This window comes from Mauremys reevesii, linkage group 11, assembly GCF_016161935.1.
Source record: "Mauremys reevesii isolate NIE-2019 linkage group 11, ASM1616193v1, whole genome shotgun sequence".
Taxonomy (NCBI): domain Eukaryota; kingdom Metazoa; phylum Chordata; order Testudines; family Geoemydidae; genus Mauremys; species Mauremys reevesii.
This window is the reverse complement of record NC_052633.1, coordinates 64,357,446-64,371,650: the sequence shown is the minus strand read 5'-3', so window position 1 is coordinate 64,371,650 and position 14,205 is coordinate 64,357,446. Positions and strand designations below refer to the sequence as shown.

General features: G+C 42.4%; 1 protein-coding gene across 5 annotated transcripts in view; it reads left to right on the top strand.

Moving 5' to 3' along the window:
• The window catches only part of LOC120375032 (glycerol-3-phosphate dehydrogenase [NAD(+)], cytoplasmic-like), a 52,787-nt gene that overhangs the window by 31,936 nt on the left and 6,646 nt on the right, over nt 1–14,205 (top strand). For all 5 annotated transcript variants that reach the window (XM_039495591.1, XM_039495595.1, XM_039495593.1 and 2 more), the window contains 3 exons: nt 7,780–7,957; nt 11,372–11,512; nt 12,300–12,438. In XM_039495591.1, the coding sequence (XP_039351525.1) occupies nt 7,780–7,957; nt 11,372–11,512; nt 12,300–12,438 (458 nt within the window). The remainder of the gene's footprint in view (nt 1–7,779; nt 7,958–11,371; nt 11,513–12,299; nt 12,439–14,205) is intronic.

Here is a 14,205-nt window from a genome sequence, read left to right as displayed (position 1 = left end):
CCCAATGGTAGTCCAGAGGAGAGTTCTTCCTACATCAGGGGTACACACCCATCAGAAGCTGGTGGCTCATGGAAGAGGATCACATGCCACTAAGAATGGGAGAAAAAAACAATAGAAATATGAAACACCAGGTACTTATTAGTAAGAACTAATAGCATTTTCATGTATACATCTCAAAGCTTTGCAGAGGTGCAGCACTATTATCCCTGGTTTTTTAAGATGGGGAAACTAGGTAGCTACAAAGCTTAAATGGCTTGCCCAAAATCACAAAGTAAGCGGCAGGATTGGGAACAGAATCCAAGTCAGCTGATTCTTCATACAGTGTCCTCTCCACTCGACTGGGCTGTGAGGGGAAGCATGTGCACATGGCAGATACGTGGCTGCTTGTGTAAAATGCATCCTGAAACCTAAAGGTAGCAAGTGACTACTCTGAGCCTTGTACCTCTTGGGTGGAGAGGCAAGTGGAGGATTCCATGGGGTTCCAGGAGAGTCTGTAGTGTCTTCCACGTGCCCCAGTCCCCAGCCTGACTGTGAAACAGGGGCGGCTCTGGTATTTTGCCGCCCCCAGCACGGCGGGCAGGCTGCCTTTGGCAGCTTGCCTGCGGGAGGTCCCCGGTCCCGTGGTTTCGGCGGCACACCTGCGGGAGATCCGCCAGAATCCGCAGGCATGCCGCCCTCACGGCGACCGGCAGAGCGCCCCCCGTGGCTTGCCGCCCCAGGCATGCGCTTGGCGTGCTGGTGCCTGGAGCCGCCCCTGCTGTGAAATAACCTCATGCTCACCCATCTTCACATGCACTCTTCTTTTTGTAACTGCCACTGAATGCAGATTAAATTTCTCCTGCTTTGATATTTAGTACTGTTACCTCTGCCTGGAAATGGCAAGTGACTGCAGTTTTCTAGAGGGATTGCCAGGCTCTCTACTCTCCCTTCGGCTTTTTGTTTTTGGTTATTTCCTATACTCCTCAATGAATTATTGCAGAGATCTTTATGTCTCCTACTGGAAGAGAACATGAGGGTCCTGATTCTACAGCTGTTGTACAACACAATACTTCCATTGACTTCGGAATCTGGATCAGCATATGTGCAGAATTGGGCCTCTGTAAGGAATTATTTTCCCTTCTGTCCCCAGTGAGGGAGCTCAGTCTCCCAAAATATGCGCTCAAAATAATGCACTGGTTCTTTACACAGATTTCAAGAACTTCTACACTAAAAAGGGACACAAATTTGAGAGCATGGTTCACACTGGGGAAAAATGGGGATTCACTACTAAGACCCCAGCAATCCCAGAATACCAAACCATTCCTGCTAAAAAGATCACAGGGAAATAATGTTTACGTTTTAAATTTAAATCATTAGGTTTCAGAGTAAACACACTGAGATGAATGGAATTTCAGGGCAGTCCTTCATAGTTGAGTATTATTATCTGCAGACTTAGTAAGACAGCATTGGATGAGCATTCTGGTCATTATCTTCACAACCATCTTTAAACTGAATGCTTAAATTCTGCAAAAGCTGATGGTGTCCCCAGAGAAGAGTTGAAAGGTGTAGCATCCTACACTGGCACAGTTCAAACCTTGATGGACAGGTCTGAAATCTGATGCCTCTCACTAGTATGTACACTCAATTTAAAATATTTCTCTGCCTTCCCCACCCTGCTGCTAGAGAACACACAGTTTCTTCCCTAAGGTCTTGTTTATACTCAGATTTGAAACCATATTTTCTAAGTATCAGAGGGGTAGCCGTGTTAGTCTGGATCTGTAAAAGCAGCAAAGAATCCTGAGGCACCTTATAGACTAACAGACGTTTTGGAGCATGAGCTTTCGTGGGTGAATACCCACTTCGTCGGATGCGACGAAGTGGGTATTCACCCACGAAAGCTCATGCTCCAAAACGTCTGTTAGTCTATAAGGTACCACAGGACTCTTTGCTGCTTTTACATATTTTCTAAAGAACAGTGCATGTATATTCAAGTGCAGATCTCTGAACTGCATATTCAAGTGCAGATCTCAGATTGGGCATTAGGGAAAGGAATGTCTCGCCAAGACACACATTATGTAACATCTGTATTTTAAAGGAACAGTCTCACCCTAGAGATGACAAGTCAGATTTTGAAAAGCCCCTAAGTAACTGAGAAGCTCAAATCCCATTTTCAATCAATAGGATTTTAGCTCCTAAACACCTAATTCACCTTTGAAAAGGGGACAAGGTGATTTTGAAAATTTAACACCCCCTCCCCGCCGCAGCAAACCAAATTATGTTGTACATTTTAATATCGATATACTTCTCTATCCTTATACCCCGAGGGAATAACATTGTTGCAGCTCCAACTATGGAGGCCTGCCCAGTGTCAAAATTCCAGCTCCTGGCCTAGGCAACCCAAACCACTATCTGGACCCTGAGATTGGGGCAGTTGCATATAATAGGTGCATGTGTGTCACCCTGCCCCTTGATTCCCTCTACATTCTTGTTAATGTGGTCTAATGCACCAGACCAGACTGGAAGGCAGGAGGCCTCAGTTGCACTCACAGCACTGCCAGGAATTTAGTGGCTTCAGGCAAATCACTTTGCCACTCTGTGCCTCTAATTATCCACCTGTAAAATGGGGTTATTGATATTTACTCACCTTTGTAACACGCTCTGATATTTATAGAGGAAAATCCCAACATGCAAAGTATTGCCAAAGCATTTTAGGGCTGAGCACCACTTGCCTTCAATGGAAGCTGAAGGTTTTCAGCAACTTGCAGGATCAGGCCAACTCATTGCTCAGAAGGAGAGCAAAGGGTCAGTACGCCTTGTATGTGCTCCTTACATGAAGGGGCGAGAACTAATGCCAGGGCAGCCTTCATTTAACATCATGCCCACACAGAGATTTAAAACAGCATTTGCATTTTCCTTTGAAGTATTTTAGCACCTTTCCCAGGAATGCACTGTTCTCCAGAAAGGTTGATACGGTTTCATATTTATGTGACAATTTGGCCTTAAATGGATCCTGGGTTTGTTGCTTCATATGAGTGAATATTGTCCTACCATTCTGCTCTCCCCATTGTTGTGAATCAGGAAGATGTTGAAATGGGCAAGAACACTGCTCTGGAAAGCACTTTGGCTGTGATCCATAACCTACTGAAATCAATAGGTCTCTTTCCTCTAAGTTCAGTGGACTTTGGATTTTGCTTTCCTTCTGAACCGGGGTAGGCAATCTATGGCACACATGCCGAAGGTGGCACGTGAGCTGATTTTCAGTGGCACTCACACTGCCCGGGTCCTGGCCACCAGTCCAGGGGGCTCTGCATTTTAATTTAATTTTAAATGAAGCTTCTTAAACATTTAAAAAACCTTATTTACAACAATAGTTTGGTTATATATTATAGACTTATAGAAAGAGACCTTCTAAAAATGTTAAAATGTATGACTGGCACGCGAAACCTTAAATTAGAGTGAATAAATGAAGACTCGGCACAGCACTTCTGAAAGGTTGCCGACCCCTTTTCTGGACTATAAGAGCAGAATATGACTGAACAGCATGGCATGCACACTTCTGTGTGTGTGAGATCCAAATCTCTCAGTGGTTCTTTGGATTGTTTAAGCCAGGAGCTGGGTGGCTTAGGGTAGTTGCAGCTGGTGGAAACACATTTTAAAGCAGAAAAGATCATTTTTATTTGTTATTTTTGAGCTTGTCAAAGTTGGAACAGTGTTTCTTTAAAAAGCAGCCATAACAGTGGAAGGTTTACCTCTAGCAGACACACCATTCCTTCTGTTGCCCTCAAACTAGATATTTAGGTAACAGTTCAGGGATCATTTCTGAGTCTCAGCAAGACAGTTGGCACATGACACAAATGTTTCAACAGCTTCTCTCAGCTGCCCAGTGAGTCACAGTGATCCTTATTATGCCAACAGTATTGGAATCCTTATAGCAGATTTGATTATATAAAGTACCTGCAAAACCCGAGGAGCAATAGGTTTTGTTAGTTAGTAATGGTTCTGCTATTTGTTTAAAAAATACAGGTTAATTTCTAAATTACAGTATCTGGGGGCCTGATCTTCCAAGACACTGAATGGCTTCCACTCCCAATTTACTTAGTAGGAGTTGGGGGTGCTCACTACTTTACAAGACTGAACATTTATTAGTAAAGGAGCAAGTGCCTATTTAATGTAGAGGGGACACACGCTCTCTCGCTGTAAAATATTACTTGTCTGCCCTGTATAAAACCTCGGTCGATTGTTCCAGTTATACCAGTATAATTAAACCACTATAATTCCACCAGTACAACTCCCTATCTAGACACATTTATTCTGGAATAAGAGTGCTTTTTTCCATCTTATTGTAAACCATTTTCAGAGTGACAGGCTAAACTGAAAAAAACCCTCTTATTCCAGAATAAGTGCGTCCACCCACATGGGGAGTTATACCCATATAAATATAAACTATAGTAGTTCAAACTCTACCTCACACTGATATAACTTCCCCATGTAGCCAAACCTATAGATTATAAATTGCTCAGGGCAAGGGCTGTCTTTTTGTTCTGTGTTTGTACAAAGCCTCACACAATGGGATCTTCATACATGACTGGAATTCCTGGATGCTACTGCAATTCAGATTAAAGAGAAAGACGCTACTCTAATATTAATGAGCCATCCTGCTCCTCTGGGGACTGACCCTGCTTCTGTTGAAGTTACTGATAGAATTGTCAGTGACTTCAGCCAGAACACTGCCAGCCAAACGTTCTACAGTCCAGTAATGCTGAGAGCAAGCACTTGAAGCATAGTACTACTATTATTCATCTATCCTCGAAGAAATTGTTTTAAGAATTAGCAGCAAAAACTATTTGTTGTTGTTGATTTTTTCCATAAATTGGATTTCTGTCAACCCTTTAATCGGCAGCTAGTTAAAAAGGACAGCCTTCTATAATCCTTAATAAATAGATCTTTGGCGAATAAATGAGGTAAAATGTTGTTTTTGTGGGAGTGTCCCTTGGCTTTGTGTGCATTCGTGAACCTTCCCTGCCATGCTCCTGTAGTCTACTAAACACTAGTTTCACAGATAAAGCAATTATTTCCAAAGGCTGGTTAGTGCTGAACTACGAATTTCAAATAGGTTAGGTAAAATAGAGCACCAGTTTTTGAACTCTGTTTATGTGCGAGTCTCCCATTAATTCACAGTGAGAATCTTTTCCTGCTAACTGCTGAACACCGCCTCAGATTTTTCTAAAATTGCTTATTTAGTAACCTAGATTCCTTTGTGTTCCAGTCTGGTCAGTTTCAAAACTGTGCCCCAGTAGCATCTGAGCACATCAGCTATGAAGGCTCTGCTGGAAAAGCAGTCTGGTTCTCTGAGAGCTGCCAGTCCATTGTAAGCTACTCAAAACTTTAAAGAGAGGTTACAGTGTGCTGGAGCCTATCTTCCAATTTTAAAATGAGCTTGGATTGCTTAAATGCCAGAACAAGCAGTTTCTCTTAATGTTTAGTACCCCTTAGCCGGTATCCGAAATAATCAGCGTAATTTTTTTATACTTAAGTAATTTTAGATTTGCCTTTGTTGGCCTGATTTGCAAAGATGCCAAGCATCTATAGTTCCCATTGAAATCAACAGGAGCTGCAGATGCTCAGTAGCTTTGAAAATCTATTACAGTAGTGCCCAGAGAGGCTCCAGATGAGATCTGAGCCTCTGTATTGTACTTGGTACTGAGTACGCATTTGGTAAGAGCCAGTCCCAGCCCCCAAGAGTTTACAGGGCCGATGAAGGATAGGAGGGAGGGGGAGAACATTGTTATCCTAATTTTACAGATTGGGAACAGAGAGATTAAATCATTTATCCAGGGTCACAGAGAAAGTGTGTGGCAGAACCAGGAACCCCCAATCTCCAAAGTCCCAGGCCAGTGCCTTAAGCACAAAAGCAACCTTTCTTCCCAATGCTTAGTCACTGCGCTCTTCCACAAACTGTCGCCCTCCTTTCAGTCTCCCATTCTGATGGGACGGGCTGAGAACTGAACTATAAATTAGATATAATTTTAGTATTAAATATGGTAGGCCTCATCTGTTTCACAAAGAGAATCCTTAATGCCCCTTTAATGAATATTTCCTCCTGAAATTTTTACTTTACATTTGTAAATGGCTTAAAAAAATAACCAGATTGCCATCATGAGACAAGGCCTCCCAACCCACCCCTGGTCTTTGGGTAGCCTGGTATCACTGCATACCTTGGCACCTGTCCTGCAGCCAATACTCAGGCAAAATGCCCATTGACTTCAGTGGGACTTTTGCATGAATAAAGACAGTAAGACAGGGGCCCTTATTCTGTTATTGCTTATTGAGCAATTGGCCTTGTGCAAGCTGATTTAAGTCACTACTATAGTTGAGTGAAGGGAGGCAGTTACAACATGGTTTCCCTCTGTCCCAGTTGCAAAGCAGTTATGACTTGCTGTTTGGACAACATCTAATTGGACTTAACCTTGGATAAACCCAAGCTTTTATCAGTTGCTGATAACTGGTTATTACACACATTATGGTCTGTTCATGCTTCTAATTGTAGCTGGGTTGTAACTGGGTCAGGGGACAAGAGTACTGTAACCAGATCCTCTGACTCAAATTATTTGTAGTGTGGACGGGTCCTTGAAAGTCAAAGTAGGCTCAAAATGTTAAGTTCTTTCTTAAAACTTAAAGACCACTAACCAGTATTTTCATGGGCGTCTTCTACAGTTAAATCAAGTTTTTTGTTTAATTTAAATATTTTTCCTGCAGTGTTCATAACTCAAACATGTCAGTATTGTGCTGGTGCATGAGAAGAAATCAGGGAAAAGGACTAGTCTAATTTCACTCCATGACTCCATGCATCTGAAGAAGTGAGGTTTTTTACCCACAAAAGCTTATGCCCAAATAAATCTGTTAGTCTTTAAGGTGCCACCGGACTCTTTGTTTTTGTAGTCTAATTTCACTGTCTATGCCAGTGGTTCTGAGCCTATTTACATTGTGGGCCACGTGTGTTACGTGGGACGCATCAACACAACATGTATGCTACCTGTATAGCCATGAGGATGTCACATGGGCTGCAGCTGTGTGCTGATTGGACTGCAAGCAGCCCAGCAAGCTGCAGGTTGAGAACCACTGGTCCAAGCTGACAGAAAAGCAAGTAAATGCACAGCATGAATGATGCAAAGTAAACTAGATGACTTCAGTTGTTTCAGGTTTTAATCATCTAAGGTCTTGTTTGTCACACCGGGAGACTTTAAGAATGATTTTTAACCTGATAGTGTCCCTTTAACTAAGCTAGACCATCCCTCAGGCAGGCCCCTCCTGGAGTGCGGCTATTGATAGGAAAGTTTGATACAGTTCAGGTAAGATGCACAGACTTCAGTGTATCCAGATTGCTCAGAAGCATCTTCTTGCTTGGGTTACTCTACTTTTTTTTTTTTTAAAGAAGCTAAGAAAAGTATCTGATAAAAATTATTATTCAAAGTTCTAAATTAAAAACAAGATGTAACATGGTACATCATGCTTATGTTAACCCTGGATTTCCGGTCACAACTGTATTTTACTTGGTATCCATTTTCTGTATTTCTTGAGTGGGTATTTTCTTGACTGAGGGAAGAGCCTTGTGCTGGGCTTAGTGGGCATATAAGCATGGCCATAGTTCCTGTAATGCAGGCCTTTCAATGAGGTAGGAGTATTTTGCTCAATGCAGTTTGTGCTTCCAGTTGAAACTAGAGTTACTGAACTTTCCTAAGGAGATTGTTTCAAAACAAATATACAGAATCCTGTCTCTAAGTATTTTACTTTGTTACACAGGGGGTCTGCTATTGCAAAAATTATTGGCAAAAATATCCAGAAATCCAACAGGTTTGATCCTGTTGTGAAGATGTGGGTGTTTGAAGAAATCATAAATGGGAGGAAACTCACAGAGATCATAAACAAAGAGCATGAAAATGTGAAGTATCTTCCAGGACATACGTTACCTAAAAATGTGGTAAGTTGGCTAAACAACTGAAATGTTTGTTCAAAGCTTTAAGACTGATGGTTGGGCCAGACTGAGAATTTCACAATCTCTGGTTTGCTTTAAAAACACACCTTAAAGGGGCTTTAACACTAGGGAGAGGTGATAGGTTGACTCAGGGGAAGCTAAAAGTTCTTTTAGACCTTAATTCTTCAAATGGAATCCCTGTTGTCTGGATCATTTACAACTAGTCATTAATGTATGAATCAGAGGGACTTTAATCCTGCTTTAACTGCCAACCTTATCTGTAGGTTTACTATCTCATCCTATGTACACATGCCAAGTATTAAGATTACTTACATCTCTTTTCTGGCCAACTTACTCTAACATTTGCATTACTTATGAATTTGACCCACTCTTTGCGTCGCTTACAAATGTCTCATCTAAATTCTAAAGGACATACAACTTCAAACAAACCAGCTATATTTGTGTTTTTGTACACAAAGTCCCAGATCCTGCCCAGCTGTAAATCAGCACATCTCTACAGCATTTATAGAGCTGTGCTGATTTACACCAGCAGAGTATGTGGTCCAGAGCGTCCACCCTGAGATAACTGATCACAGTAACTGCTTCATGTGATTGCTATTGCAAAGTGTATTTGCTGCATGGGAATGAAAGGTGGGGGAGGAGAGAGTGTGGGGGGTGATGATGTTTAGCTGCCTGGTGTACCCTAAACAAAACTAAGGTTGTTTCAACTCCCCCTTCCTGTCTAACTAAAAGTTCAGTAGAAAAGCTAACAAACAGCATGAATAGCATTGCTGTAATTACCTGTGTGATTTCAGAGTAGAAAAACTGAGGCACTTTAAGTCGTAATACAGTAAAATCTACCAAAAGCAAAAAACTATAACTTTTACAGCCATTCAAAATGTGTGATCATACTAGATAATTTATAGCTTCATAAACTTAAAGAAACGTGATCATTCTAGATTATTTATAGCTATTTAATTTAAAGCAAGCAGGGTGACATTTTGTTTGTTCAGGAGCTTGCCAGATGGTCCTGTTTTGGAAAGTAAAGAAACTAGCACAGCCTTAACAGAGTAGCTTTTAATTTGTGCAAACAGAAATTAACATGCTGCATATGAGTGGCCTCCTTGCTTAGAGTAGTTAATTTTTCTAAATTTAGTATTGTAATAGCATGTTTGCACGCACATGACTTGAAATTGACATAGAGGAAGGAGATCAAATCCACCTAACAGCAAGCAAGACATGAACCACCTTGATTATTTTTACAACAATATAACATGAGAAAAAGCTTGGTTTTTATTCCTATCCTGGTAGCAGACTCACCCTAAAACCTGACCTACGCTGGAAAGTTGTACCAGCTAAACCAGCCTTTTTCCAGCACAGCCTGGCTGGTGTCCATGCTTAATTTAGTCTTTTATTGACAAAACCTTCCACTTTTTCCAGCATAGTTATTCCCCTTTTCGGAGGAACATAAGTCCCTGCTGGTATAGGTCTATCAGACCAGTGGCAGTGTCAATGCACAACTTGTACTGGTATAAGCAGTCCTCTACTTGCAGTCCCTAATGCAACATACATTCCCTTCATACATACAACATACATTCTCCGGCAGCACTTTTGAACTCCACTGCCCAAGGTCACAGTGCCTGGAAGTCACCCCCGCTTCTAAATGCCTTGGACTGCCTTCGCAGCCACATCTCTTCCTGTTATCTGCTACCTTTTTGCTGAAATCACGAGCTCCTTGCTTTTGGTCTCCTGCCGGTCCAGGCTGGAGGTGCTAGATTTCCTTGCACTGTGGGGAGAGGAGTGTGTGCAGGCTACTTTGCTCCTGCAGTAAGAATAGTTACAGTGGGGGGGAGGGATAGCTCAGTGGTTTGAGCATTGGCCTGCAAAACCCAGAGTTGTAAATTCAATCCTTCAGGGGGCCATTTAGGGATTTGGGGATTGGTCCTGCTTTGAGCAGGGGGTTGGACTAGATGACCTCCTGAGGTCCCTTCCAACCCTGATAATTATGATTATGTGGTAAAGGAGATGGTGAAGCTCAGATATTTACCCCAAAGAAAAGCCCCAGCATTGCACAAAGGGTAAGGCACTGAGGTAATTATACTGGAAGGTGAAGAACACCACTAGGAATTTTGGACCCACCTGTGTATCTTGTGCCTTTTATAACATGCTAATGAGCAGAGACCCTGTCACTCCACTGGAGACACTTCCCATGCTGGGGTTTGTACCACACACATCACTGTAGAATTTAAACAATGAGTAGCTCTTCGTTGCTTAGGTCTTAAGTCTCCCAGTTCATCTTAGATGGATAAGGCTATGGGAGACGTGTGCATGAACAATTTGCTAGGAGGGTGGGTTTTAATTAGTTAAAAATCAGCCCTGTTTTTGATGGCTTATGTCGCTCCAATATGCTCGACGACAGAGTGGAATTCCCCATTCACATTGGCCTAACTGGGTTAGGCCAGTTATTTTAAAAGAATGTGAATCCTTGGCTTTGAAGGAGCTGATGCAGAGAGCTGCAGTTTGTTTAGCTGTGGACCTGAAAGTGCGGTTTGATTTCTGCTCAGCTCATACTATGGCACAGATGAAGGGCCCCACTCTTAGGGGGATATGTTCTCTTATCATCATCAATAAAGCTACTGGTAGCTGTGGCAGAGTGAAATTCAGCTGCTGACTTCCTTATAAGCCCTGGTTTTGTTGTTAATTCCAGCTGGAATGGTTTACACTTGGGACAGGGTAGGGCTTGCCAGCTCCTTGGCGTGTTTGTGTTAATTTTTTGCAAATACTAGGCCAAATCACTATCTCCTGCAGTGAACCCTGCTTGGGCAGGGTAACTATAAGGATCCCCTGGCAGAGTTTCTCCTTGATCATTCCATCAGTTTGAGAGGAGTAACCCAAACATGGTAAGCCATAGGGTCTGCCACAAACCCTGCAGATCCCCATGGATCTTGAAGCATTCACAGGTGACCAGAGTCATCTGAGGAGAGGCCCTATGCCTCTACACCCTGGCAGGATGGCTCCAATTTAACTGTATTACTAGGGTCACTTGGCTGCCTTTAAGAACTGTATTAAAAGGGGTGAAGGGCCTTCCCTGCTCTGAAGGGCACTTGAGGAGGTAATGCAGCTGTGGGTTGTATTATACGTCCCTGATCATCTCCACAGGGCTAGTACGGCACACTGGTTTAAGAAGTTAGGCTATGCTGCCTTCGGGGACATTTTAATCTGGAATACAATACCTGATTGCATTAAAGGCTAACACTGTCATAGCATTAGTTAGTTTAAGGATTCCTTTATTTTTAGTTTATGGATTCTTATTTTAATGCCTTTCTGTGATGGATTAGGTGTACATTATTTTGTAAGTACGTTAACTCACTCATGGTACAAGGGACGGTTAATTAATTTTTTCCCTCACTTTCGTCCTAGGTGGCTGTAGCAGATGTCGTTGAAGCATCGGCTGGGGCAGATGTTTTCATCTTTGTTATACCCCATCAGTTCATTACACGAATTTGTGACCAGATTGTTGGTCACATAAAACCTGGAGCATTCGGCATTTCACTGATCAAGGTAATTTGGGATCTCTACTATCAGTCCGTATGCAGTGAAGGAATAAGTATGCAGTATGGAAAACTTGGGGCTAGAAATGCCAAAGAGCTACAGCTCTAAAGCCTTAATGCTCTATTCCATGTATTCTCCTCTTCCAGGGCTGTTTTTGAGAGTACACACGCACACACACAAAAAAATGGACAACAACATTTATAGCTGGTTTTACAGAACTGAAGTGATTTGCAATTGGAATCAGGGAAACTATCCTGAAAAGGAAAAAAAAACCATTTAGGATGTTTTTAAAACTTGCAGTTTGCCTCCAGCTTTGAGTCCACTGCTCCTTCTTTCCAATTGTTACAGAAAATGTCTCATTTAAAACGTGAATTGAAGAAAATAGAATTAAAATTTCAGACCTACAATTCTCCAGCTGTTGCCTTTTCCCTCCCTTTTAAGATTCTCCTGCAAACAGCAATAGAAGAGGAAGGAAAGCATAATGCACCTTGACTTATTTCTTTATAGAAACAAAACTGGGGCTGTGCTGTTTCTGCTTTCATAGAATATGTCTTACGTTTAAATCTTGCCTAGGATTATTTTACAACTATGGGAAGTTTAACATATAAAGAAAAAGCAGCCTCACCATAAAGTAAAACCTTGGGACATACTGTTGCACTGGATCCAAGTGCTTTCGTTTAAAGGGAAAACTGCTTGCCGAGGGCCTACCGCGTGAGGCCTACATTTCACACACTGATGCTCTGTCACCCTGGTTTCTTTTCTAATGACTTGACTTTGAATATTATCTTTTCACCAGGGGGTTGACGAGGGTGCCGAGGGCTTGAAGCTCATCTCAGACATCATTCGAGAGAAACTGAAGATAGAAGTCAGCGTGCTCATGGGGGCCAATATAGCCAGTGAAGTGGCTGATGAGAAGTTCTGTGAAACCACCATTGGTAATGATCATTCAGGGCGAGTTACAGTCAAGAGCTCTGATTGGCTCTACCACAGATGTTCATTTCTACTTCTAGCAGTCGCTAGCAGAGGAATAGGACAGCATCTAAACATAGCAACATGTAAATGAAACATGGAAACCTTTGAAAGGTTTCTGAACAGTTTTATGTATACACCACGTATTAAACTCTCAACCTCCTTCCCTTAAAGGAATGGCCACATTTCCAACAATCTCAGTGGAAACAGGATCAGACTCAAACAGCTGCAGGTGCTAGTACTTGCAGCAATTAGCTAATCTCTTCCATTAAAAATGAGGCTTAATTCTTCTACAGGAGTTAATGGGAGACTTCTAGTAATGTCAAAGAGATTGTGTCAAGTCCTTCAGCGGCTGACATACTGCAAGGAAAGTGCAACCAGCCCCACAAAGCCTCCGCCACCCCTCGTTTAAATTTCTCAATCCTCCCACCTCTTTATAACTGAAATGGTATCACTTATTATTTTCTCTCTCTGTGTCACAATGCCTACCTGAGCACAAACTGTTTCAGTGGTGTCTCTAACCTTCGTATTTTTACAGTAGCTTAAAATCTGTTGTGAACATTAAAAATGCAACTTTAATTTATTGCAGCTTGACTGGCTGTTTCAGATTGTATGTACACATTTCAAACTGCCCATTCCTGTGCAATATTAATTGTGAAAACTATAGCATCTTGGCAACTTTTGCTCCCTGAGGAGGCTATTATGAACATTAGCTAAGCAATTCTGTTGCAGTAGATCTTTCCGAAGGCTCGGAGGTGAGTTTAGCACCTTTGCTTGCCTACGTTTTAACGATGATTTTGAGGTTACTTCTTCAGAGGAGTTTGCCTCTTTGTTCTTGTGCCCTCCCTCAAAGTGTTTCTGCCACTTCTGTTTGGGAGCGAACATCTAGAAGAGCTTCCTTTGCTGCTAGACAGGCCAGAGATTGTTACTGCAGAGAAACAACGTATTCCCACCTGCCAACTCACCTAGAGAGTGAGGGATACAAACCAGGCTTCTGAGCTTGAGCACTAATCCAAGGGCTCAGGCTTGCTCTGATATTTAACAACATGGGGCCGAGCACCCAGAAGTCCCACTGGAATGGGGACTCCTGACGCTCAGCCCACTGACTATCAGGGCCACATCACTATTATGAAAACAAAGGCCAACACAACTTTCTAAAAGTCAGGTAAAAACTCATTCAAAGATCCCCACACAGCTTTCCCAGTAGCACTGCCGCCTCCCCTTCTCCATACGGAAGGACACTGTTTTAATAGTTTGATACATGACCTCAGTATGGCTGGTAACACCACTTTTCTAACAGCGCCAACACCGAACATCCTGGTCTATGGATCCTCCTGTAAGTGGGAATGTATTTGGTGTTACGAAGCCTTTGTCCTAGTGAGTTAGCAATACTTTGCTTTGAAAATGTAAAACAGCATCATTGCTGTGTGCAAACTTGAATTGATCCTGACACCACCCTGCTAATAGGTTAAGTGACTTGGCCATACCCAAACCGTGAGTCAACAGCTGAGGCAGGATTAGAGCTAAGGAGTTTAACTCAAGCCCGTGCTCAGGCTGCCATAGCCCTCGGGCAGGGCTTTGTGAGCTGACGGCATATTTGTGTAAATCGGTGCTTTCACTGTAAGAGACTAAACGTACACTAGAAAACCGCTCTCGGCCAGGTTTGGAATTATATAAGCTAACCACACCTGGGTGTTGGAGGCTATCTACCCGTAACCACTTGAAGTGTTATT